This window comes from Schistocerca americana, chromosome 8 (assembly GCF_021461395.2).
Source record: "Schistocerca americana isolate TAMUIC-IGC-003095 chromosome 8, iqSchAmer2.1, whole genome shotgun sequence".
In the NCBI taxonomy this organism is placed as follows: domain Eukaryota; kingdom Metazoa; phylum Arthropoda; class Insecta; order Orthoptera; family Acrididae; genus Schistocerca; species Schistocerca americana.
This window is the reverse complement of record NC_060126.1, coordinates 34918718-34946314: the sequence shown is the minus strand read 5'-3', so window position 1 is coordinate 34946314 and position 27597 is coordinate 34918718. Positions and strand designations below refer to the sequence as shown.

Genomic DNA, 27597 nt, shown 5'->3' with positions numbered 1-27597 from the left:
AACTGAGAGGAAAATAGTAGGAGAACAGGCTGGGAGAAAGTAATGAAGGGGGAAGCCGCCTGCTAGAATAATTTAATCATTGCCAACACCTAGTTAAAGAATCATGTAGTAAGACTATCTGGAAGAGGCCTGGGAACACTGGCAGACTCACTGGTTGTGTCATTGAAGTCAAATTTAGCAGCTGCGTCGTATTCCGTCAGCGAGATAGCTGAATTTGACAGTCTTCTCTACCTAAGGTCGACTCTAAGTAGTTTCTTACCATCCTTAATTTGCTGAAACTGCGTCTACATCAAGCAGCAGTCTTCGCTCTTCCGATAAACATCTCATGACCCTTACGCGGAGCCGCGCGGGATTATCCGAGCGGTCTTGGGCGCTACAGTCATGGACTGTGCTGCTCGTCCCGGCGGAAGTTAGTCCTCCCTCGGGCATGGGTGTGTGTATTTGTCCGTAGGATAATTCAGATTAAGTAGTGTGTAAGCTTAGGGACTGATGGCCTTAGCAGTTAAGTCCCATAAGATTTCATACACCTTTCACACACACCCTTATGCGGCAAAAATGAACTTCCAAACATTCAAGTAGGGATCTGGTTCAGCATTCATCAGTTGTTTCTACTAGAGTTTGAAAGCCCAAATCTGTGCTACATTTGGCACAAAACCTGGCGCATATTATTCAAAATAAGTACTGTGTCGCCGTCGCAGACACTCGGAAATTGTGAAGATGTCTGTAACAGAGGTTCCTTATCAACTGAGGCGGTATCAGGAGACAGTCATCACTTCGCAGGTGTGATATGACAACAGTAAACAAAACGTCAGGAGGCGCCCATTGTCTTCATCAGTCAATCCATCACGTATCTGGAGCACGTCAAAGGCAGGAGTAAGAGTGCTGACTAGCCACACCGTGAACTCGCGATAAAACTTGTACTTTTGAAAGCTTTGTTGGTCCAAAGCTCTTGCGCTTACTAAAGGAGACCGAAAAGGGTGAATGAGGCGCAGTTTTAAAGCAAATGAACATCTAACAAAAAAGTGTTTGTCATAGAATGAGGAAATAATTAAGTTAAGGTTTCAGTTCTAGCTATTTCCTATAAGTAACTGGAAGAAACGGGAAAAGTGTAACAAGGGAAGGTTTGGAGACAATAAGACTCAAACTGGGCATCCCTCAATTACAAACGACCGTGTTTCACAAACACATGATAGTTATCACTTCTGCCACCAGCAGGCAGAAGGTAATCACGGAGATGTGAAGCATATGGTTTCATTAAAAACAAAGTCGAAGGAGGACCAGTTTCCTTGTTTTGTAGAATCTACGTAATGATCACTTCTGAGTAACGGTAGCAGTATGTAAAATAGTCAGGTTTTCTGTTTGTTATAAAGCGTATATTATTTACATAATAATCTAAAATTATTTATGTAACAAATTGTAACAATGTCTAAATGTTGCCAGCATCCTACGAAAATACTTCGTGTACTTGAGCACGTCTTTTTGGAAAATTTTACAACGTGTCAGTGTTTGTGTCGTCTCGTCGTAGCCGGCCGTAGTGGCCGAGCGGTTCTAGGCGCTACAGTCTCGAACCGCGCGACCGCCTCGGGCATGGATGTGTTTGATGTCCTTAGGTTAGTTAGGTTTAAGTAGTTCTAAGTTCTAGGGGCCTGATGACCTCAGAAGTTAAGTCCCATAGTGCTCAGAGCAATTTGAACCATTTTTCCGCTACACTAGATCCCAAAACAAACTGCTCCTGGACATTATTATGAATACTTTAGTGACAGGAGCGGCTGATAAACTGCAGACTGCCCGACACATAGTGTAAGTGAGGAGCACATGCAAAACTGATGAAGTTAATGGCTGACTGTAAAGTGTGTTCCGACTGCTGGAACCCGCCCGAAAGCTTTCATCCGGGATGTCTCCAGTCCCTGCATCCCGCACGCTGTCCTCGGAGGTCGTCGGGACGCCCGAGTGCCTCTGGCTGCCAGCACTGGTCACTGTGTCCAGCCTCTGTGGTGGGCCGAGGCGGCGCAGGCTGAGTCCGCTCCCTCAGTGTGGAGCCAGACAACAGCTGAGGTGGAGGACAGCCACCGTCCCACAGCTGTCTGACCAACAGGCAGAGCGGAAGCCGCAGTTTCACTCCCTGGTCCAGACCTTCGGGACGTGATGCCACGTGGCACATTTAGTTTATACCTGTACATCGTAGCCTGCATTTCCGATCTCGTAAGGAAATTTATATACATGGGAAAGTACAACAATTTCTGCAATTTGGCATTTTGAATTTTATTTCTCGAACATTTCAAGGAAAAAATTTAAAGTTGTAAGCCATGTTAACGGAAGGAATACATTTCTTCGTGAAACTCCTGTGTCATAACTCTGCGATAACATACCCATTAATTAAAAGTTCAGTGAGAAAGTGATTTTTGCTAAATGAGAAATTTTCATTAATTACTGCGTGTTACAAATACTCTTTGGGCTACAGTTTTTTGCAACGCATTTACTCCACTAATTCTGAATATGCAGTAGATTCGCACTATTGCGCTGCAATTACCATCATTATGTGAACATATTTTAAGCTACATTATTTATTATTGCATACCAACATTTGTTTCTGTTGCTTGAAGCTAAATTATTTATTACGAGACACATGCATTTGTTTGTTATTTTCATGTACTGCTATACTGAAATATCTTACTGTTAGAAAAATATTTAACTAGAGGCGTTTATTAGTGAAATCAGAAACCTATGATTGACATGTCAGGTTTTGTTGACAACTGCGATTAACAATTTCGTAATATTTTATTGTTTTGTGATTGTATATAATGTGCGTGCATACTAACAATGCCCCGCACGTGTGTTAATCACCCAAACTCTTTTCGTTATATCTGTGGAGAGAAATATAACCCCACCGAGAAAAAAAAACCATACGGTTTCTATTTTGGCTACAAAAAAAGATCAGGGTACATCCTAGATCCCATACGTATGTTGTGCTTCATGAGTGACGCTTTTAAGTGGATGATTGGAAACTGGATCTCATCACATGAGATTGTGCATTTCCATGGTTTGGAGAGAACCACAGAACCACATAACAGACAGCTACATCTGAATTACACAGTTCTCTGGAGTAACATCGAGGACAAGGCACACTGTCCAGTATTCGGATGTTGCTTCAGCTAGAAGGCATGTGCCTCACAGTATAAATCAAACCTGCCCATTCCTCAAAGACCAGAAACATGGATTACAGTTATTGATGAGATTAAGGGTAATGAATTTTGAGAGACTCGGCTACATTCTGGTACTGAACGACAGTATCCATTTTTTTCCAACACAAACATGTTGACGGAACGTTATGAATTAAACGATCTGGTTCGTGATGCTGGCTTATAGAAAAAACAAGGTGAGATTGTGGCTTCAAGGTTGAAAGGATGGAATGTTTTGGATAAAAATGCAAGGGTAAAATTTTTTTTGTAAAAGTCAACAAAAGTTTCTCTCCGAGCAAGATACCTCAGTGTGTTGTAATGATGTAGAGAGATTATTTGAAGTCATTGCGAATCCGCACAATCCCAATGAATGGCGACTTTTCATTGACTCTTCTAAGATTTATTTCAAAGAAGCTCTTCTGCACAGTGGCAGCCAATATCCTTCGATCCCTCTTACATATGCTGCATGCATGAAGGAATCGTACGACATGAAGCTTGTGCTGAACAGTATACAATGTGATAACAATGAATGGCATACATGTGGTGATAGTTCTTGGGTTACAACCGGGATGAGCGAAGTTCTGTTGTTTCCTTTGTGAGTGGGACAGCATGGACATAAAAAACCACTACCTTTGGGAACAACGGCCATACGGAGAGAAATTTTCACTGTTGGGACGAAAATTATAGTTAATCAACCACTTGCGAAATCGGAGAATATTTATCTTCCAAAAGTGCACATCAAACTGGGCTAGATCAAGAATTTCGTTAAGTGACGGTTGGGTCTGCCAAAGGTCAAAGGTTCAGAGTTCCTCAAAACCAAATTCCCTAGAATCAGTGACACCAAGATCAAGGAGACATTTTTATTGGTTCACAAATAATGGTACTAATGAATAGTATGAAGGTAGTATCTGTTCCCGAAAGAACAGATACCATTGATGACTGTGCAGCTTGTCTAGAATGAAACAATTTAATCGAGACGCTAACTGCTAACAAGCGTTGATATACCTTTTTGGGGATATGTTGAAAATGTGTGCCCCCGACCGCGATTCGAAGCCAGGGTCTCCCGCTTACATGGCAAGCGCTCCATCCATCTGAGCCACCAAGAGCAGGGGGGATAGTGCGCCTGCTCCGCGTGAGAAGCACTTTCCCAACATGTCCACACCACTACATTCGTAGTGCACCTCATAGATGTTTGCCCATCACACTCACTACTCGTGGCAAATTAATCAACATGTCCCCAATGATGTATATCGCCGCCTGTTCGCAGCTAGGGTGTCGATTATCATTTCATATTAATGAATGACCCTGAGTTCGAACTAAGTTTGAATGAAGCTGAGGCAGCCGCATGGATATCCTCTAAAAGCGTTGTAAAAAATTTCCTGAGAAACCATAATGCTGATAACTATCAGAACTCCTTAGTCAGCTCATTGAGAAATACAGGAAACTTGGTTGTAGCACGACTTTAAAACTCTTTCTTCCACACACATTTAGACTTTTCTCCAACCTTGTGTAAGTGATAAACTAGGTGTACAAAAATTTACATTCTAGGCACTATACAGAAAATGTAGTTTTTTCGGTACTAAATAAAGATAAAATTTTGTCGAATTTAAATGTATGTGTTTAAAAAGAATCTGTCCAATAGAAATAAAACTTAATAGATTTGAAATCAGCAGACAATACACAATGTAAACGGACTTTGTTTCCTTACCCAATGCTACCGAAGCACAGATTGTAAATTAAAGTTATGTTATTTACAGAAAAAAAGTCTGTAGAGAAAGTAAACACATTTTGTGTTCTGCTGTCATGTTCGGTGGGATTTATCTACAAACGGCGCACCTGGCAATCAGCCCACCAAATAAGAGAGAAGCTGATATGCAAACACCTGCTATCGGAATTCCCCACATGTTGAAGTATTACAGGATTGTGCATTCCGCGTGCATAAGGACCCGTGAGGGGTGAATTTATGAGAATGGGCGCTGTCTCGCAGAGTTTGAAAGTGCGAGGCGCTGAAGGGTCAGCGCCTACAGGAGTCGCGGCCGCATCCGGCGTAAAAAAATTGGGAGGGGTGGTGGAGAACGGGGCAGCAAGGCCGAGACCCGCGGAATTCTGAATTCAGAGGAAAAGAAATCCGTCGAAGAAAAGAAATCCCTGCCTGAGGTTCTGACTGCATTCTCGACATATTACTCGAATGGAAGACCATCCCCTTCCCATCAAACAAGATATGTTGCAAATAGCAGACACAGATTAACAGATACAGTAGATTTTCTCACAGTAGGAAAAGTAATTGGGTACTGCATGTACCTCACTGTAGCAACGCTGTTACGAGAAAGTCGTACGATCTATCTTCTCAAACATGTGCATAGCCAAGACAGTTTCCGAAATTAAGAACCAGACAGAGAAAAATCGACAGCAACCAAAATCATATCATGAGCTCCTTAGGACTGTAGAACTGGATACTAATATTCTGAGCACGCTAAACGGCTTAGGGTAAATTGCATTCTGAGACCAAGTTACGGTGTACAGGAACGAGTTGTGTAACCTTGTTATGACTTTAAGCAGATGTGGAATAACTTGGTTCTTTACTTTTCTCTTTGTTTGCAAAAAGAAAGCTCTATGTAAATATATAGCAAGGCACACATAATATCTACTATTAAAAGAAAAATCTCGTTCTATCCAGTTGCTAAATTTCGGGAGCAGGGGCTGTTCGCATGAGAAGCTATAGTATATTTGAAGATACTCTAATTGCAAAAGTACTATAAATTGCTATGAAGATCACATGAAAGTAAACCGGAGTAAAACAGTAAAGGAATTAAGTTTCTTTGAAAAGGTCTGCAAAAATGTATAACATCTATGTGGAATGCCACACACGGCACTGCAATTAAGCCCTGTTCTGGAGACCTGGTACAGTGTTTTTGGCTCCACCAACGAGCCCTTAGCGTGATCGCTGCAGGTGTTAAAGGGCGCCATGTTCTGGAGGCCTGCTCCAGAGTTTGGGGCACACCAGCGCAACGGTGGCTGCTGCGGGGGTTCAGGGGCGCTCAGTTTTGATCCCAACAGCTCGCTGCAGATCATTCAAAACTGTATCACTAACGAGAGAGATAGATAGAATAACAGTGTTCGTGGTGTGGTGAAACTAAAACATTTTACTAAGCGTTAAGGAGGAGAAGTTAAATAAATTTAGTCACTAAGACTAGTACCGACCACTCCTCAAACCAGGGACAGGCAGCAGGAACACGGGACTCCCACTCGGTTCCCCTTCAGCTGGTCTGCCCACCCCACCACAGCCCCCTTTCCCCAAAATGGCTGCCTCCCCGTATGCTGCAGCGCCTCCATTGGCAGTTACGTCTGTGCGGCTCGAGACTCTGCCAGCCTTGAGCTGTGCCTGCGGCATTTGTGGCTGCTATTGCTGCCCCATCCAAAATTGCGAGTCTGACTGTCAGGATCCCACGACTGTCAGGCGAATACGGAAGCAGTGCATTCAGGATGTGCCCACTCAATGTGGTGCACGATCTCAGTAGCCTCACGCCGTTAGCGTCCATGAGGAGTCACGGCTTGCTTGGCCATGCAGTATCCTAGATCTATCCCACATATGGGGAATACAGAAGACCAGTACCCACATGGACAACGTGACCACGTCTGTAGCACTGAGCACTGTCATTACGGCCACCATTGTTTCAGCTGTCACTGACAGAACTATAGACAGGCACACTGATAATCGAACACCCAACAACAGCACAGCCTGTAGCACCAGATTATCGTATTCGAATAGTCAGTGTTCTCTATACGGAAACATAGCATGTGTGTGTGCGTGCGCCAAGGATAATAAATATTGCCAGACTGTATTTTTCATTTCCTTCCACAGGATGACTGTGCGATGATTTTAAGGACTTGCAGAGCTGCTGGGGAAGGGAAAATATATTAGTGTAAAGTATGGGATCGCAGTGCGGAAATGAACGAGCCGGAAAATTTCCCTGACTTCCCTGTCAGTGGAATAAATGTTCCACAACTTTTGTTGCTAAGATGGTAGATCAGAAAACACTCAAACTTTGTTATAAAGACTAAAACAACAAAAAAGTGTAGTAAACGTTCTCTAGAATGCATACCTTAATAGCTATGAGCACCTAATCTTCGACAATGCGAGACACATCTGTTCCAATGAACATGCTCTTAAAGTAAGCATTCACAGCCCATGTTTAGTGGACTTTTTCCATGTTTTATTCTGTACTACTTCCCCCAACATTATGGAAAGCAAAGACCTTGCGGTAGGTGTTTTTCACGGTATGGAAGATGAACAAGTGCATTTCAGTCCATCAGTTCCCACATCTGATTATTCACTCTAGGAAAAAACAACTGAACAACGAACATATGAAATAGCCCCCTGTGGGTTCGGGGGTAAGAATAGGCCCGCGGTATTCCTGCCTGTCGTAAGAGGCGACTAAAAGGAGTCTCAAATGTTTTGGCCTTAATGTGATGGTCCCCCTTGGGGTTTGACCTCCATTTTTCAAAATTCTACAGAAGTACGAGCCTTTTGGGGAAGGACACCTTACATGGTGTACCACTGGTCCTAAGTGCACTAAGACCTTGGCACTCAGCATTGCACCGGCGTTGTCACCATACCCATTATTCCTCAAATTGGGCCTAAACGCCTGATGGGTTGTCCAAGTTACGCCCATAGTGCATCTCCATCTGCACCAGCGATCATGATGGACTTTCCATGGCACCAGAAATCCAGCACGGTAGCCAGCCCGTTGTGGTGGGGTCATGTACCCTCTAGGTTGTAGCCCCCTGACAACACAGGGATCGTACTGCCGATACCTGAGCTGCACCCTCCCCACGTTGGCCAAGGAGTAGATGCCCGTCTCCTTGGGGCATCAGGACTCCCGGCAATGGTCATCCTGCCAGGTGGCCCTTGCTGCGGCTGGGTGGCGCCCGTGGGGAGAGCCCCTGGTCGGAGTGGGTGGTATCGGGGCGGACGTTTTGCACATGAAACGTCAACATGTATCAGGTCGCTCTGCGGCCGAGTCTTCCAAAAGAAAAGGTACCGTTTCTAGTTCTGGTTCTCCTGCCCTTTCCCCCTTGGCCACTCCATGGGAGGAGGGACAGGCCCGCCGGCTTGGGGCGAAGTACTTCCCCCGCTATTTGGTCTGTTCTCGAACAGATGGGGGGACGTTCGCCACCTCCAAGCCCATGTTCTTTGTTCAGCACATTGAGGACGTCTTCGGGGAAATCGAGGCTCTCAGCAAGATGCGATCAGGGTCCGTTCTTATCAAGACCACCTCTGACACACAATCGGCGGCACTCCAGGCGTGCGACCGCCTCGGGGACATCCCAGTCTCCATTGTCCCACATCTGGCACTAAATAGGACGCAGGGGGTTAGTTTTCATCGTGACCTCCTGCTACAATCTGATGAGCTCAGGGCCAACCTGGAGCGCCGCGGCGTGCGTTTCGTCCGGCGAGTCCAGCGCGGCCCCAAAGACCGTCGCATCGACACCGGGGCCTTTATCCTCGCCTTCGAGGGGGACGTTCTCCCGGAGAAGGTAAAGGTGATGTGCTACCGGTGCGACGTGCGACCTTACGTCCCGCCTCCTATGCGCTGTTTTAGGTGTTTGCGCTTTGGGCACATGTCGTCCCGGTGTGAGGCTGAGCCCCTTTGTGGCGACTGTGGACGTCCTCTTCGTGAGGAACATACTTGCACCCCACCACCTCGGTGCCCTAATTGTCCTGGCGTCCACTCGCCTAGGTCCCCAGACTGCCCCGCCTATCAGAAGGAGAAAAAGATACAAGAAATCAAAACTTTGGATCGGCTCTCTTATTCTGAGGCCAGGAAGAAGTATGACCGCCTTCATCCCGTGTCACTGGCCACTTCGTTTGCCTCAGTTGTGTCCACTCCTTCCGCTGTATCCTCACCTCTATCCTGTCCCCCCTCCGCCTCCTCTGCCCATCAGGGGGCTCTGCCTCCACCTCCCAAATCCCTCCCTTCCAACTCCTCCTCCCCCGCGGCCCCCACCCACCCTGCCCCAGGGGCCACCCTTCCTCCTCCTCCTCCCCCCACGCCACCTGAGAAGCGATCCTCTTCTCAGGCGTCCATCGGGGAAACGTTCCGGACCCCAGCTTCCGAGGTCCGGCGTTCCAAAACGGACCCCGCGCGTGAGGACCTTCTTCGGGTCCAGCCCACCATCCCTGTGCCTCCTCGGCCTTCCAAGAAGGCCTCCAAGAAGAAGTCTCTATCCCCCTCTCCACCCCGGCGCGTTTCATCTGACGCTTCATCCGTGAGTCGCTGCTCCCGGCCGTCCTCAGTTTCGCCGGGATGCTCTGCTGCCAGGCGTTCCGCCGGCCTTTTGTCGGCAAATGATGCGGCCCCTCCTACACAGTCAGGGACAGCGGCCGCAGCTGGCGACGAGTCGATGGAACCGGATCCGCCTGCCGTCAGTTGTAGCGTTGTTGCCTCGCAACCTGGCCCTCCGCGGCCATCGAGGTGACCAGCTCTTCTCCGTCTCGTTCCCCCAACTTTTTGACTAGCAATGGCGTTGTTTCATTGGAACATAAGAGGTATTCGATCTAATCGGGAGGAATTACAACTGCTCCTCCGCCTGCACTGTCCGCTCGTCCTTGGTCTCCAGGAAACCAAGTTGCGCCCGACTGACCGTATTGCCTTTTCCCACTATACCTCGGAGCGGTATGACCTCGCCCCTGTGGACGGTATCCCAGCTCATGGTGGGGTCATGTTGCTCGTTCGGGACGATGTCTATTACCATCCCATCCCATTGACCACCCCACTCCAAGCAATAGCTATCCGCATTACTCTTTCTGCTTTTACTTTTTCAGTTTGCACCGTCTACACTCCACCGTCATCTGCTGTTAGTCGGGCTGACATGATGCACCTGATCGATCAGCTTCCCCCGCCGTTCTTATTGTTTGGCGACTTCAATGCCCATCATCCCCTTTGGGGCTCTCCTGCATCCTGTCAAAGAGGCTCACTCTTGGCGGATGTCTTCAACCATCTCAATCTTGTCTGCCTCAATACCGGCGCCCCGACTTTCCGTTCGGACTCTACTCATACCTACTCCCACTTGGACCTCTCGATCTGTTCTGCCACTCTTGCCCGTCGGTTCGAGTGGTATGTCCTTTCTGACACCTATTCGAGCGACCACTTCCCCTGTGTCGTTCGTCTCCTGCACCACACCCCATCCCCACGTCCTTCGCGCTGGAACATACTGAAAGCTGACTGGGGACTTTACTCCTCCCTGGCGACCTTTCCGGACCACGATTTTCCCAGTTGTGACAGTCAGGTCGAATACCTCACGGCTGTTATTATCCATGCTGCCGAACGTTCCATACCTCGTACTACTTCTTCTTCACGGCGCGTTTCCGTCCCCTGGTGGAACGAGGCTTGTAGGGACGCTATCCGTGCTCGACGACGTGCTTTACGCACCTTTCGCCGCCATCCTACGTTGGCGAATTGTATTGGATACAAACGACTCCGAGCGCAATGCCGTAGAGTCATCAAAGACAGCAAAAAAGCTTGCTGGGCCTCTTTCACGAGCTCCTTTACCAGTTTTACTCCCTCTTCCGTTGTTTGGGGTAGCCTGCGCCGGCTGTCGGGCATTAAGGCCCACTCCTCAGTACCTGGCCTGACCTCAGGTAATGAGGTCCTTGTTGATCCCGTGGCTGTCTCCAACGCCTTTGGCCGCTTTTTCGCGGAGGTTTCAAGCTCTGCCCATTACCATCCTGCCTTCCTTCCCAGGAAAGAGGCAGACGAGGCTCGGCGACCTTCCTTCCACTCGCTGAATCTGGAAACTTACAATGCCCCCTTTACTATGCGGGAACTCGAACGTGCACTTGCACTGTCCCGGTCCTCTGCTCCGGGGCCAGATGCCATTCACGTTCAGATGCTGGCACACCTTTCTCCGGCGGGCAAAAGCTTCCTTCTTCGTACCTACAATCGCGTCTGGACCGAAGGTCAGGTCCCCATGCGTTGGCGTGACGCCGTTGTTGTTCCTATACCCAAACCCGGGAAGGATAGACACCTTCCTTCTAGTTACCGCCCCATTTCTCTTACAAGCTGTGTCTGTAAGGTGATGGAGCGCATGGTTAATGTTCGGTTAGTTTGGATTCTTGAATCTCGACGACTACTTACTAATGTCCAATGCGGCTTTCGTCGCCGCCGCTCCGCTTTTGACCACCTTGTGACCTTGTCGACATTCATCATGAACAACTTTTTGCGAAGGCGCCAAACGGTAGCAGTGTTCTTCGACTTGGAGAAGGCTTATGATACCTGTTGGAGAGGAGGTATCCTCCGCACTATGCACAAGTGGGGCCTACGCGGTCGTCTGCCCCTTTTTATTGCTTCCTTTTTAACGGATCGAAAGTTTAGGGTACGTGTGGGTTCCGTATTGTCCGAAGTCTTCCTCCAGGAGAACGGAGTGCCTCAGGGCTCCGTCTTGAGCGTAGCCCTTTTTGCCATCGCGATCAATCCAATTATGGATTGCATTCCACCTAATGTCTCAGGCTCTCTTTGTCGATGACTTCGCGATCTACTGCAGTGCCCAGAGAACATGCCTCCTGGAGCGCTGCCTCCAGCGTTGTCTAGACAGCCTCTACTCATGGAGCGTGGCAAATGGCTTCCGGTTCTCTGAAGAGAAGACGGTTTGTATCAACTTTTGGCGATATATAGCGTTCCTTCCGCCATCCTTACATCTCGGCCCCGTTGTTCTCCCATTCGTGGACACAATTAAGTTTCTAGGGCTCACGTTGGACAGGAAACTGTGTTGGTCTCCACATGTCTCTTATTTGGCGGCCCGTTGTACACGTTCCCTTAATGTCCTCAGAGTTCTTAGCGGTTCATCTTGGGGAGCGGATCGCACTGTCCTGCTTCGCTTGTATCGGTCCATAGTCCGATCGAAGCTGGATTATGGGAGCTTCGTCTACTCGTCCGCTCGGCCGTCCCTCTTACGCCGGCTCAACTCCATCCACCATCGGGGGATACGTCTTGCGACCGGAGCCTTCTACACTAGTCCTGTCGAGAGTCTTTACGCTGAAGCTGCCGAGTTACCATTGACCTACCGGCGCGACATACTGCTGTGTCGGTATGCCTGCCGGCTGTTGTCTATGCCCGAACACCCCTCTTACAAGTCCTTCTTCGCCGATTCTCTCGACCGTCAGTACGGGTTGTATGTGTCTGCCCTGCTGCCCCCCGGAGTCCGCTTCCGTCGCCTGCTTCGACAATTGGATTTTGCCCTCCCTACCACCTTCAGAGAGGGTGAGAGCCCGACACCACCTTGGCTTCAGGCTCCGGTTCGTATTTATCTCGACCTCAGCTCACTCCCGAAGGAGGGTACTCCAGCTGCAGTGTATCGCTCACGGTGTGTCGAACTTCGTGCTCGACTTGCTGGTCACATCTTTATTTACACCGATGGCTCCAAAACTGACGATGGTGTCGGCTGTACCTTTGTCGTCGGGACCGCCACCTTTAAATACCGGCTCCTTGACCAATGTTCCAGCTTTACGGCCGAGCTTTTTGCTCTCCATCAGGCCATTCAGTATGCCCGCCGCCACCGCCGTTCATCGTATGTACTCTGCACTGACTCACTCAGTGCTCTTCAGAGCCTTGGGGCTCCCTATCCGGTCCATCCCTTGATTCAACGAATACAGCAGTCCCTCCATTCTTTCGCTGACAATGGCGGTTCTGTCAGCTTTCTGTGGGTCCCCGGACATGTAGGAGTGCCTGGGAATGAGGCTGCGGATGCTGCAGCCAAGGCTGCAGTCCTCCAGCCTCGGCCAGCCTCCCATTGTGTCCCGTCATCTGACGTTTGTGGGGATGTATGTAAGAGGCTTGTGTCCTTGTGGTGGGATGCTTGGTCATCCCTCCAAGGAAACAAGCTCCAGGCAGTAAAACCGCTCCCAACTGCTTGGACAACTTCCTCCCGACCATCTCGGCGCGAGGAGGTCCTTCTGACCAGGTTGCCGATTGGGCATTGCCGGTTTAGCCACCGCTACCTGCTCTCTGGTGACCCAGCCCCGCAGTGCCCTTGTGGTCAGGCATTAACGGTGCGCCATGTTTTATTGTCGTGTCCCCGTTTTAGTCAATTTCGTGTTCTCCTGTCCCTGCCATCTACCTTACCGGATGTTTTAGCTGATGACGCTCGAGCAGCTGCTCGTCTTCTGCGTTTTATAACTTTAACTGGCTTGACCAAAGACATTTAACCTTTTTACTTATTTCATCTGCATCTTTGTCAGGTCCTTTTGATGTCCCCCCATCCCCTTGAGTTTTAGCAGGTTCCTTGTGCTCTAACACCAGTGACTGGGCGCTAATGACCTCAGCAGTTGAGCGCCCTTAAACCCTACCAAAAAAAAAAAAAAAAAAACATATGAAATACAACCACACTCATTCTGCAGACACTGACACAATAGAAAGAAATCAAAAGTTTGGTTTTTCCCAATCTGAGATTGGGACAATATTTTCTGCCATACAGCGCAAATCCTAATCAGCATCACAGTATTCTGACATTTTGCATTCAGTGCAATGTCCGCGTGGGAATAGACAGACGGATTATATAAGCCTGCTGAAGTTGAGGTTGTTACACCTGGTGACAGACGCTTGAGATAAACTGCACGCAGATATGCGCCACATCATTACGGTAACGCGAGTAGCATGTCCGAGGCACGGCGACGTCACGCAGCTTCCTGCAGACGAATAATGAAGGCCGGGCTGTGTCGCTGAGCACACTGCGACTCCAGCAGCTGCCGGTACGCCCTGTGTGTTGTCTGCAGCGACGAGCATCACTTGACTGGAGACGCCCCTCCCTCACTCTACGGTGAGTCCTTGCGGTTTCTTCACATGCTAAGTGCCCCGTTGTGCTTAGAGTCGATAACTCCTCTTCCGACTTTGCAACGGTACGACACACAGACTAATTGAATCCAGTTATCAAATGAACACAGTCCGACACAAAGTACAGGCAATGGCTGATACCTGGCTTGTACCTTCCGGCACCCACGGTAATACGTTTTGCGGCGGGGCGGAGTTCGTTTTTCCTTCTTATTGCTATCACATTCTCACAGTTCAGTCTACATTCCTGCTGCTCCTCGTTCCTTCGTTCTGTCGTAGCAGGTACTGTCTAGGTGGTGCAAAGCAGCGTTAAGGAAAATATCAGCCAATACTTACCAGAGAAACGCCGCGAAACTACTCAGAAATCGTTTCCTGTAAGTTTATGATACATACAGGGTGGTCCGGCTTCTACCTTCGTGAACCAAAATGTTTAAAGTCCTATTGACTTTCTATTTCCACTAAAACTCATGAAATTACTATCAGATTCGTGGTTACGTGTGCACTTTACATTGTCTCTGCAAGTTTACAGTGGTAAAGATGGGATACACGTAGTCGTACGAAAGCAGCCAGAATTTTGCAAGTGATATGCGCTTGTTTCATTGCTGGTCTGTTGAGGATATTAATACTTCTCCGATACACGATTACTAGGTGCTCTCCTTGATACTCGTGTTTATAATGAGGGATGTTTACGATTCATCACTTTTCACTGGTTGGTTCTTTATTCTGATTGTTTGCTTTTATAGTCTTGATAATAGTCACTAACATATAAACATTTTTTGTGCTGCTATTTTTCGTTTCCTATGCACCAATTACTTAGTCCTGCAATAACTTCCCTACTAATTTCCTCTTGCACTGGTACATTTTATGAGAGTATTTAGTACATCGTCTTCAAGCCTCTAGTGTTTGGTATGCTTTGAAGCGTGTTCATTAATGACAACAGAAACCTGTGAGCAGTTTTTGGTGACGTTCTCACAATTTACATTCGACGGATTCCAGTTTCATCTGCCTCTGTCTGGAGTAATCTCTTAGGATGTTGTAGAGAGAATTGGGACAGACCATCCACTTCAGTCTTTTGAACTGGGTAGGCAACCATAAATTATCGATATCCACAGCATTATCAATCATTATGCCTATAACATACTTGTCTGAGGTATTCGCATTATGTCTTGCTTGATTTACTGCACCCTCGGTGTATTTCCCTTTCATGAGACGATTATACAGGAGTTCATGGCTTTTATCTGTCTACGATGGCTCAGTTGGCGGCACGGAGCGTTTTCCTGTACTCTGGCTGAGTGTTTACCAAACGAATCGTGCTGTAAGACTTAATCCTCACAATACCTAGGTGGGCAGGGATGGGGGTACTTACGCCTGTCTGTAGCACGTGTGGTAATCCAGTCAGTTTCTCTATATTTTAAAATTTTGAAAAAGTATTTGCTGTTGCTAATCAATTATATCAGATTCCATATATGTTTTTAATATTTCAATTCAGTTAACATAAAAATTTAAGTGACAGCAGTAGATGTCACTTTCCCCAATGAAAGTTGTAATCAGTATATCCATGTTATGGGCCTTACTTACATACCGTAAGTCTTCAAAAATTACGTTTAGAGTAAAAGTCAACAAGGTTGAAAGAAACCTTGTGTTGGTTACAAAGTCAGTAGTATACATATGGAAGGTGGTTTGATATTGCTAACAATGTCTTGAATGGTATTTTCACGTTTTGGACCCTAACTACATATAATTGCCTCTTCAAAAGCATGTTGCAGCTATAATTTAATTTTTTAGGAAGGACACAGTGCCTCCTTCACCAACCCCTTGTAATGGACGTTACGTGAAATTCCTCAATATTTTTAGGGCAAAGTTGTTTTGGCTCTTTGTCTTATCTGTAGTTTTACTTGAGATTTTGCAGATACTGCTTGCTCATACTTGCAAAGGAATTTCGCGGATGACGCTGTTAGATACGGTAAAATGTGGTCCACTAGCTGATGCAGAACTTACGCCATAATTATCTCAACCTCTGTTGATTTTTTCTTTTTTCTTTTTTAATTTTATTACTGCCCAGGCCTATGTGCTTCTTGTCAAATCGAATCAAAACACCATTATTCACATGCTGCTGGGGTAGTTCAGAGCGAAGATAACTGTCATGTATTCTGGCAACAGAGTACTAATGTCTTCTGGTCCATCGTCGTCATACCTCTAGATCGTCTCAAAGTCGATAATAGTGGGTAATGGAACCGTGTTTGTTGAAAGTTTGTATGTGAAACACTAGATGTCTTCTGCTACCGTTTGGTCCTTGAAATGTAGCTCGCATTTTTCTGCTCTTGTTTGGTGTAACAGTTCTTTATATTCTCATTTGACTGTTACGATGGAAACTCAGCCTTGTTTGTGATTGTTTTCTCTGAGGTTCTATGGTAGTGCCTTGCCATCTGCTGTGCTGTCTCTCTCTATGGGGTGAAACATCAGGGAAGTTTGAAAACCATTGGCTACCACACAAATATTGGGATTGCCTTGTCGTGCGCTGTCTGCGACATTTGGATAATCTCGTTGTCTGTGGCGTCAAAATCAGTTACGCTTTTTTGCAGTGGCTTTAGATTGAATGTTCTCTTTCAATGTTCCCAATTCGCTTTATGTAGATTACACCCTCGCTTGGGCTGTGTGTTAACGTCTCAGGCACTAACTGCATCTCTTATTCTAAACTAATTGAGATAATGGCCAGACCTTCCACTCTGCAGTATGGTCTCTATGTGTTTGCAAGGCTGATATTTATATTTGGTTCTACACATGCGCGACTTTCGAGAGACAGAGGGTTGGGAGGCCTGTTCAAGACATGAAGGCCGAGTGTGCAGATGTCAAAACATTTACCAACTTTTGCTTGACACTGTTCTGCCTGTGGCTCGTACAAGTATAGTGTGTGCCGTGTGAGGAGAAATGGCTGCGGAGTGCCGCCATGTTCCAGAGTCATCCACAATGGAACCCACCCAGGAGGTTATGGAGACCACAGCCGTGGACCTGGGCGCCCTTCTGGACGCAGGGGACGGCGCAGTCGTCACACTGGTGGCAGGCTGCACCCGTCTCGTGGTGCACAAAGCTGTGTTGGCCGATAGAAGTCCTGTGTTTGGCGGCATGTTTCGCCACGACACACTGGAAGCCAACACCGGTGAGGTCGCAGTCCCGGACGTGGAGGGCCCGGTGCTGCGCCAGCTGGTCGCCTACCTCTACACCCTCCAGGCCCCTCAGCTGCCCAGCCTGGCCCCCCAGCTGCTGGCAGCCGCTGATAAATACGGCGTGTCGGCCCTGAAGGCTCAGTGCGAGCAGCTCGTGGCCGCTCAGCTGTCCGTCGAGACTGCGGCGGCCGCAGCTGTTCTGGCGATCAGGCACTCCTGCACCAGCCTCAGGCAGGCCGCCGTTAACTTCATCAAGGCCAACGCCTTTCAGGTCATGACCACACAGGGCTGGGCTGACGCAGTGCGCACTCAGCCTGAAGACATCGTCACACTGGGTCAGCTGCTCGCGGATCCTCCAGCAGAAGCCAGGTAAGCACATAACAAGCCACTTACCTCTCCCCAGAGGGTCCACAACTCTTGTGGATATGTGCGTAGAGAGCATGGGACCCCGAGATAATGTGACCTTCCTTCCTTTCTGGGCTGCATATCTTGCCTTTCCGCATCCTTCCCCATCCCCCATCTTCGCCCCCCCCTCACCTCTGGCTCTTTCCTTCCCTTTCTCCCCCTCTGGGAGTATGGTTTGTGCCTTCGTCTGGAGACGGACGCTTGTAAATGTACCACATTCTTCGCCTCCCTTGCTTGTATATCCTTCCTTTGTCCTTCTCTTTTCCTTACCTTTTCTCGTTACCCATTTCTCCGCTGCGGCGTTTGAGACCTCTCTTCTTTCCTTTCCCTTTCTTCCTCCCTGTGCGTGTCTGAAGGCCGACCCATGCACTTCCATGCGTAGCCGGTGACGGGGTAACGCGTAATTCCCCGCCCCGGGTAGACAGATAGGACACGTACGTACCCCCTGGTAACGCCCAGGCCCAGGGAGGGGTGCTTACCCGAGCTGATACCTTCCTCACCTTCCACTATGTCTGCTCACAAACGTAAGTTGACTGAGTCTCAGCCACAGTCAGTTCTTCCATCGATGCCACAGTTCCTTGTTTTCTCGCTCTGACGAAGGTCACGACTTCTCCACAGTCAACCCTTTCATTATTCAGAAAGGTGTCGACGCAAATGCAGGTCCTGTAAAGTCTTGTTCCAGATTACGGAATGGCACCCTGTTGTTAGAAACCGTCAGTGCCCTCCAGGCACAAAAATTGCTGCGTACCTCACTACTACACACCTTCACTGTCCGGGTGGAACCGCACCGTACTTTAAATTCCTCATGTGGAGTCGTTTATACACGCTCCCTCGATGGATTGTCTGACGAAGAAATTCAGCACTACCTGTCTGACCAGGGCGTAACAGCTGTTCATTGGGTTATGAAAAGGGTTGACACGAACATCATTCCAACCCGCACTGTCTTCTTGACATTTGACAGAGTTCAACTCCCATCGAAAATCAAAGCAGGCTATGAGATAATGTCCGTTCGCCCTTACGTCCGAAACCCTACACGTTGCTATCGGTGTCAGCGGTTCAATCACACCAGCCAGTCCTGTTCCAATCCGGCCAAATGTGTTACGTGTGGCAAAGATGCCCATGAGGGTGCTTGTCCACCTCATCCCCTCGCTGCATCAACTGTATGGGTGACCACGCTGCTTCCTCTCGAGATCGTCCCGTTTTTAAGGACGAAAAGCTCATCCTGGAAATCACAGTGAAGGAAAAGGTGTCGACCTTTGCTGCTCAAAAATTATTCGCCAGTCGACAGCCCACCGTACCTCAGACAGGAAAATACAGCACTGTCCTTGCTTCTCCTCGGCCAACAAAGGAGACCGCCAGGCAGACTTGCGACCTCACCTTTAGTGCCACGGTCATCAGATCGGCCAGCCCAAAGATCGCCCGTACAACCTCACCACTTTCGCCTGCCCACTCCGGCTCACCCTTCGTCGACTCCTGCTAAATCTCGAGCCCAAAAGTCAGACACCAAGACTTCGAAAAAAGAGCATACTCGTGAAGAGTTTTTACGTACCGCAACTTCCCAACCATCCGTTCCTCCTTCCTCTAAACATCATACTTCCAAGAAGGCTACAAAGAAACCCAGTTCCTCTCCTTCTCCGCCAAGGCGTGTCCCATCTACAACACCACCTGGCGGAAATCGCCCTTGGCCGTCTTCTGTGTCGCCGAGGCCCACTGCTGGTGGCCGATCAACCGGCCGATCGCTGGTGGCAGGAGCTGCTCCTGACCAACCTATGGATCAGGATCTTCTGCCTTCAGCTGAATGCCATTCCATGCTGTCGGTCACAAGCTCAGAGCAGTCGTTGAGTTGACAGCGACCTTGGTCACATTCCTCCATTTTCTGTTCACCCTATGTCCATTATCCACTGGAATATCCGCGGTATTCAAGCCAATCGGGATGAATTGTCGCACCTCTTACGATCCTACTCGCTGGTCATCTTCTGTCTTCAGGAAACAAAGCTGCGTTCCCATGACCGCTTTGTTCTCCCTCATTTTCAGTCTGTCCGATATGATCTCCCCTCTGTTGAAGGCACTCCAGCACATGGAGGACTCATGATTCTTCTCCATGAAACTCTCCATTATCACCTAATCCATTTAAACACTCCCTTCCAAGCTGTCGCCGTCCGCCTTTCCCTTTCCGGATACACGTTCTCTCTTTGTACTGTATGCATTCCATTGTCCACACCAATGGCACGAGCTGATCTCCTTCATCTTCTTGGTCAGCTTCCACCCCCATATTTGCTGGTTGGGGACTTCAATGCCCACCACCCGCTTTGGGGATCTCCACATCCTTGTCCACGTGGCTCACTATTGCTAGACGTCTTCCACCAAGCAGATCTAGTTTGCCTCAACACTGGGGTCCCTACATTATCTGCCTCCACGACAAATTTATCTCATTTGGACCTTGCGGTCGGTACTGTTCCGCTAGCTCGGCGCTTCGAATGGTTCGCCCTTGATGATACACTCTCGAGTGACCACTTTCCATGTGTCCTTAGACTGCAGCCTCAACTGCCTTACATGCGCCCGCGACGCTGGAAGTTTGCCCAAGCCGATTGGACACTTTTTTCGTCTCTGGCGACATTCGATGACAGTCACTTTCCCAGCGTCGACGATGAGGTCACACATATTACCGACGTTATTCTTACAGCTGCGGAACATTCAATACCACGCACCTCCGAATTGCCCCGGCGCCCCCCAGTTCCTTGGTGGAACGAGGCATGCTGTGATGCAATACGTGAGCGGCGACGTGCTCTCCGCGTTTTCCGCCACCATCCTACTTTGGCCAACTGTATCCGCTATAAGCAGTTCCGAGCGCGATGCCGTCATGTCATCCGCGATAGCAAGAAGGCAAGCTGGAAATTCTTTATTAGCTCATTTAACACCTTCACTCCGTCCTCGGAAGTTTGGAGTCGGCCTCGACGGTTCCCAGGCGCGCCTAGTTTCTCCCCGGTCTCTGGGCTCACTGTCGCGCATGATACATTATTGGACCACGTCGCAATTTCTAACTCATTTGGGTCAGCACTTTGCTGAGATTTCGAGCTCTTCCAATTACCCGCCAGCGTTTCTCCCGATGAAACGTGCAGCGGAAGTGCAACCTCTTGCTTTCTCCTCTCAAAATCGCGAAAACTACAATACTGTTTTCTCCTTGCGGGAACTCCAACATGCCCTCTCTTCTTCTCGCTCCTTCGCCCCAGGTCCAGATGGTATCCACGTCCAAATGTTGCTGCATTTATCAACCCATAGTCTGCGTTACCTCCTTCGCCTTTATAATCGAATTTGGACCGACAGTACTTTTCCCAGACGATGGCGGGAAGCTATCGTCGTTCCTGTTCCGAAACCTGGAAAGGACAAACATCTCCCCTCTAGCTATCGCCCCATTTCTCTCACGAGTAGTGTATGTAAGGTTTTGGAGCATATGGTGAATTACCGTTTAGCTTGGTGGCTGGAATCCCGCAGTCTTTTAACACCTGCCCAATGCGGATTCCGAAAGCATCGTTCTGCAGTTGACCATGTTGTTGCACTTATATCATGAACAATTTTCTCCGGAAACGCCAAACGGTAGCAATATTTTTTGATCTGGAGAGCGAGCATACGATACCTGTTGGAGGACAGGCATCCTCCGCACACTGTTCTCTTGGGGCTTTCGAGGTCAGCTGCCCCTTTTTCTTCGCGAATTTATGCCAGAGCACACATTTAGGGTGCGGGAGAACACTACTCTCTCCCGTACTTTCTCCCAAGAAAACAGGGTACCAAAGGGCACCGTGCTGAGTGTTGTACTGTTTGCCATTGCCATCAATGCAATTATGGATTGTCTCCTTCCTGATGTCTTGGGCTCCCTCTTTGTGGACGATTTTGCGATCTACTACAGCTCTCAACGGACCAGCCTTCTTGAACGTCGTCTTCAAGGATGTCTCGATCGCCTCCATTCTTGGAGCATCGAAACCGGCTTCCGTTTTTCTTCCAGTAAGACCGTTTGTTTTAATTTTTGGCGACGTAAGGAGTTTCTTCCGCCCTCCTTACATCTAGGTCCTGTCAACCTTTGGTTTTCAAACGTCGCTAAATTCTTGGGTCTTATGTTTGACAGAAAACTGTGCTGGTCCTCCCACGTTTCCTATCTTTCGGCTCGCTGTCTGCAATCCCTCAACACCCTCCGTGTCCTGAATGGTACCTCCTGGGGAGCGGACCTAGTGGTCCTTCTCCGCCTCTATCGCACCTTAGTGCGCTCGAAATTGGACTATGGAAGCATAGTCTACTCCTCTGCTCGGCCGTCTATTCTTCGGCGTCTCGACTCTATTCACCACCGTGGATTAGGTTTAGTGTCCGGAGCTTTATACACCAGCCCTGTGGACAGCCTTTATGCTGAGACTGCTGAACCTCTGCTGTCCAATCGGCGAGCAGTCCTTCTGAGTCGTTATGCTAGCCATCTGTCTTCCATGCCTGGTAATCCAGCCCATGACATTTTTTTCGACGCCTCCTTTGATGTAGGGTATGCAGGCCGCCCCTCCTCCCTACTACCACCAGGAGTCCACTTCCGTCAACTGCTCCATTCTCTTTCCTTTCGCTTTCCTAAAACCTTCTTGACAACTTGGGGTAGAGCACCGCCTTGGCTCCGTCCCTGGATCTGCCTGCTCTGTGACCTTTGTCAGTTTCCCAAGGATGGTACCCCTTCACTTGTTTGTCCTCGGGCATTTGCTGCTCTATCTGCACAAATGAAGAGAGCCACATTTATTTACTCTAATGGCTCGAAAACATCATTTGGTGTAGGGAGTGCCTATATTGTTGGCGACACTCCAAATAAATTTTGGCTTCCCGGCCAGTGTTTGGTTTATACTGCGGAGCTTTAAGCTGTTCTCCAGGCTGCCCACTACATCCGCCGCCATCAGCGGTATGTTCAGAGTCTCTCAGCTCTCTCCTCAGTCTCCAAGCTCTCTACCCTGTCCACCCTCTGGTCCACCGGATTCAGGACTGTTTGCACTTGCTCCACCGGGGGTGTCTCGGTGGCGTTCCTCTGGCTTCTGGGACACGTTGGTATCTGTGGAAATGAGACGGCCGAAATAGCGGCCAAGGCTGCAGTCTCTCTTCTTCGGCCAGCTATTCAATAAATTCCCTTCGCCGGCCTACTGAGCGTTTTATGTGGTCGTGTTGTTCCTTTATGGCATGCACATTGGTCGACACTTCCCCATAAAAAATTGCGGGAAGTGAAAGCTCTTATCTGTGCTTGGACCTCGTCCTCCCGAACGCGTCGTCGGGAGGAGGTAATTTTAACTAGAGTCTGGATAGGGCACTGTCTTTTTAGCCATCGACATCTTTTAAGCGGCGATCCTCCCCCACTCTGTCCCCACTGCTCTCAGCTGTGGACGGTAAGACACCTTTTGAGTGCACCTATTTTACTCCGTTACGCATCCGTATACAGCTGTCACCTGATATATCGTCAATTTTAGCAGATGACACGCGCTTGGCCGATCGCGTTCTCGAGTTTATTAGTGCCAGTGAAATGACGTCAGTCATTTGAAGCCTTTCTTGGGGACAACCAAGCCCTTTCTGTGGTGGATGTTTAAGCCTTCCTTCTGCTTTTAGTTTCTCCAATTTTTTGAGTTTCGTTCCCATTGCTGCTGGTTTCCATTTTCGGTTCTTTACTGTTTCCTAAGTCACGGACCAGGCGCTAATGACCATAGCAGTTTTGCGCCCTAGAACCAAAACAAACAAAAAAACTAAAAAAGCCATAGTTTCCATAGCACAGTTCCCTTACTTTCCCCAGTCGAAGTACTTAAGTTAGGTATAATTTTTAAGCAGTATTCTAGGCCCTAAGAAGTGTTGTTCCCATTCAAAACACGAAAGGACTACTCCAGTAAAGAAGTTTACATAAGCAGATGTGGAGGAGGGCTTACTCCCTCTATATTCCGGACCCTCCTCACGCTACAAAAAGCCAGTCCTAAGACCAAAACAGCAGCATCATATCCCTTATTCACGTTTTTCTCCTGTTTCTGTTTAGTTTTTCCAGAGGATACATGCAGTAGCTAAGTACACTCCCGTCTACTACACACACTGGGAGGAGGTTCTATTGATCAAAATACTGTGTTGCTTCTTTGAGGAGTAGTCAACAGATCTCTGCTCTATTGTTCATGCGTTGCTTGAACTTCTCAGTGTTACTAAAGGTCACATAAAGAATTCTTCTGTGTTTCCTTCTTCTGCGATCTTCCCTATGTCATCTGTTGTTCCTACTGAACTATATCCAAACAAATTCAACACCAATGAAATGTTCAGATGCAGATATTATTTGTTACATACTGTCTCATATTACAAATACTCTGTACAAACCTAGGACCACGTAATTCTCTAGTGGTATAAATATTTATACCATAGTTAATGAGCTGCTTAATAAACTGCAAATTTTGTATTTGATATAATGTTGCCTAAGCAGTCTGACTGGTTTACAACACTCAATTGATTGAGAAATATCGCAGACTCAAACTCGCCTGTTCAATATTTTAAAAAGTATCGTAACACTAACTTACTAGCTTTAACTGTAGTTCTGTCTGAGTAATTGAAAGTAAAGTTTTGAAATAGTCTTGATAACTGAAATAGGAACAATGTTGTAATTACTAACCAAAATCTTTTTTATTGCATCAGGTGTCATGTACAACTGCATCTTATTTGTCCACTTGCTTATGATATAAATGTCCCACAACTTCGTTATGAAACTGGCATGTCCGCAATGGGCTTCATGATGTGATGTGTAAACGGTGAAGGTTTGCGATGTGTTAGTTCAAAGACAGTGGTGTGTGTACATAGTATGGTACATCATCATATGTGTCTACGCCGCCTGCATGAGTGGCCTCAAGTTCCATTTTGAACAGGAATCCCCTATTTTTATTGAATATACCGAATCTACGCCAAAAAAATTTGTATAGTTAGGGTCATTCCACGTCAAATCAACAAATGAAACCATCGTTTTCATCCTAACCTTCTTGGATTTAAATGAAATTAAGTATGCTTATAGTACTCATAAATAGTACCACAAATTAATTTTTTCACATTTTTCTGATAAAAAGTTACCGAGTAATGGACTTTCCAAAATTGAAAAAATGACAAATTTTAGACTCGCACAACAATGTTGTTTTCTTTATAACACGTGTTCTAATTAAGCAAGAACAATAAAATGTACCTCATTGGAAAGCTCTTTTAAGGAGCTTTTATATGATACCAAGCATCACACACACACACACACACACACACACACACACACACACACACACACACAATTACTGTTTATAAAAACAACATTGTTGATTTTATAGAATTTTGAGAAACTGTATTTTTAAAATTCTCAAAAGAATATATGTGAAAGATACACAGTGGCTACGACCCGGGAGATCCAGGAATTTTTTCATCCAGGAGAAAACCAGGAAAAGCCCGGGAATTTTTTAGAATTCCGGGAGTCTATTATTGTTCTAGTTTTCAGTTAAACTTTTGTGATTTTGACTGGTAAGAATCAATACTCCACTAAAGGATATTACTCTATCCCGCTTCTGCGGAATAATACTGCAGCAACAAAACATGAACGAGAAGGGAAAAAAACGAAAATAATACTTAAGTCGTCAAGGAAATGCGCCATATACAACAGCAAAACATAGTGCCCATACAAGCGTCTGCCAACAGCAAAATGTCATAGGCTCTAGGAAGACTATGCAATGCTTCCTAACAACAAATTACCTCCCATGAGCGTGACGTGACAGACAGTACTGGTACTCAAGAAAATTTATATCCGAATCTGGACATACGAATGTGCACTTTAAGTCGAATTATGCATTTTAGTATGGTTCACGAAATTCAGACACTCTCGAAGTATCCTCTGATATCTTGTTTCTTTTGTTACATAGTGCAAGACCTTTTAATGTTCTACACGTACGAACATACCAGCTTCCTGCGTCATCGTAGCTGCGCATGAGCAGTGGCGCCTGTTACCTGGCGCTCTCTGGCAACTGCTGAAACGAATCCGTTTCTAACAGGTCACGGGAAAATATTGCGAATGGTTGTTTGAAAAGAGTTACTTTCAAAGTAAATTTACTTTTACACAAGATGAACAATGTGCGAGAATGTACGATGAATTTCTGAAATAACACAGCGATTGACCCTCAATTAAAAATCAACGCTTTGAGGACGACCATCTAGAAGAATTTCGAGCCCAAAAGATCAGAAATTTACGCCGTTATTAAAATTTTTGCTGGCACATTTGTGTGATACATCTGAAAGTGTAACACGCGCAAAAATAAACATATGTGGAAGCTTAGCGTCTCTTGCAGCTTATTAATCTTCGAGACGACGATTACATGTGAAAGCTATGTTTTTCTTGCAGCAACACTATGTATATTAATTTAAACCATTAACTTTTCCTATATGTGTTTCCGCGCTGCTTAAGAGTGATCTTGCTATTGGCTGACTACATCACGTGTCCTGTGCTGTCTTTGGCTGGCGATGTCACGTGATATGAGCTATGACTGGCTTACAAAAGCGCGCCGCAATCTTGATTTCAATGCTTTGGAAAGTGACATGCGGTGTATGGTGGAATTCGAATTTATACCTTCATAACACGAAAATATGCAGTGTACATGTTGCTGCACATCGAAGATCTTTCCAAAACGTGTTTTGTTCCCCCTTAGTTTCGTTTCCTAAAGTGCCGGAAAATTCTACGTCGGCATATAAAACCATAAACGTTCAAATGACTGATAAGTTTTACAGTGCCGAGGAAAACTATACTATCAGTTAACATGGGAAAAGTGTATTTTAAACCGGGAGAAAGTGCATTTTGAACCGGGAAATCCGGCATTTTTTCCTTGTCCCTGTATACACCCTGATACACTTTACATCTACATATTCTGCAAGTTTCAACTTGGGATGCGTATTGGCTCACTATCAAAAGCAATTTTATGTTTGCCACGATTCTCCTAAATCACAGCCAGATAGATGAATTCCTATTATTTTGCTACACATGAAAATATTAGTGTTGGATTTTGTTAGATGGTCCACAAATTGTACTTTTGAAACAAATAACCGCTTATTAAACTTTAGTGCTAACTATTTATTAATAGCTGTAAAACCATGGGAAAAAAGAAAAAAAGGAAACTCTCATTTTAAAGATTATATATAAATGATTCTTTGGTGTTACTATCTGCAGTATATTCCGTATTTTATCTCTGGATAATATTGTCAGCAATTTTCACCTATTGTTGAAAGTGACCTACAATTCTTTAGTTGTGAGGCAGCTGTAGTGAAATTATGTGATTAACTCTGAAATGTGTTTTGAATCTAGCGTAAAGGTACTTTTGTACAAACCTCACAAGAGTGGGTAAGTTTGTATGCCTACAACATGCATAATGAATTTTTTTTTACAGGAAGTGAAAGAATAGAAAAGTAATATTGTGTAGTATTGAATATAGAAAGCTGGGGCATTCAACTTAAAACATTTTTTAAAATTAGTTTGTTCACGTGAGAAATATAAAATGCCTAGAATTTCAGCTTTGTGCTGTAATCCATTTAATAAAAAGGGCCACAATAACCACAAGAAAAACGTACAGCCTGTTTCACAATGGATGATAGCAAGGAAACCTTTCTTAACTTTAAATCAAAAAGTGAGAGAACTGCTGTAAAAAAAAATTGCACAAGTAGAAATTTGTGATATGTATAGCACATAAAATGATGATGATCTACTGTATTCTGTCGTGAAACAAAGTGAAAAAGTTTTATTTATGTGATAGTGACATAGAAGACGTTGCAGCAAGTGAGGCCTTAGAAAGGTTGAATGCTTCTTTACAGTCCATTGGTGAATCGCCAATTAAGAAGAAACGGCTGTGTGAAGCAAAACATCCCAAGGAAAAACTAAACTTCAACAATTCAAACTAAGGTGTTAACTGCTTCCTTCCAAAAAAGGAGGTACATGATCATGCAGAAACTGAGATGAGATGATCAGTCAGCTGAAAGATAAAGTTC

At 46.6% G+C, this 27597-nt stretch overlaps 1 protein-coding gene across 1 annotated transcript in view; it reads left to right on the top strand.

Annotated features, from left to right (window-relative positions):
• LOC124545314 (ankyrin repeat domain-containing protein 17-like) overlaps positions 1–27597 on the top strand; it is a 92058-nt gene that overhangs the window by 40726 nt on the left and 23735 nt on the right. The window contains exon 2 of the mRNA XM_047124216.1: positions 16962–17538. Coding sequence (XP_046980172.1) covers positions 16973–17538 — 566 coding nt within the window. The 5' untranslated portion in view covers positions 16962–16972. The remainder of the gene's footprint in view (positions 1–16961; positions 17539–27597) is intronic.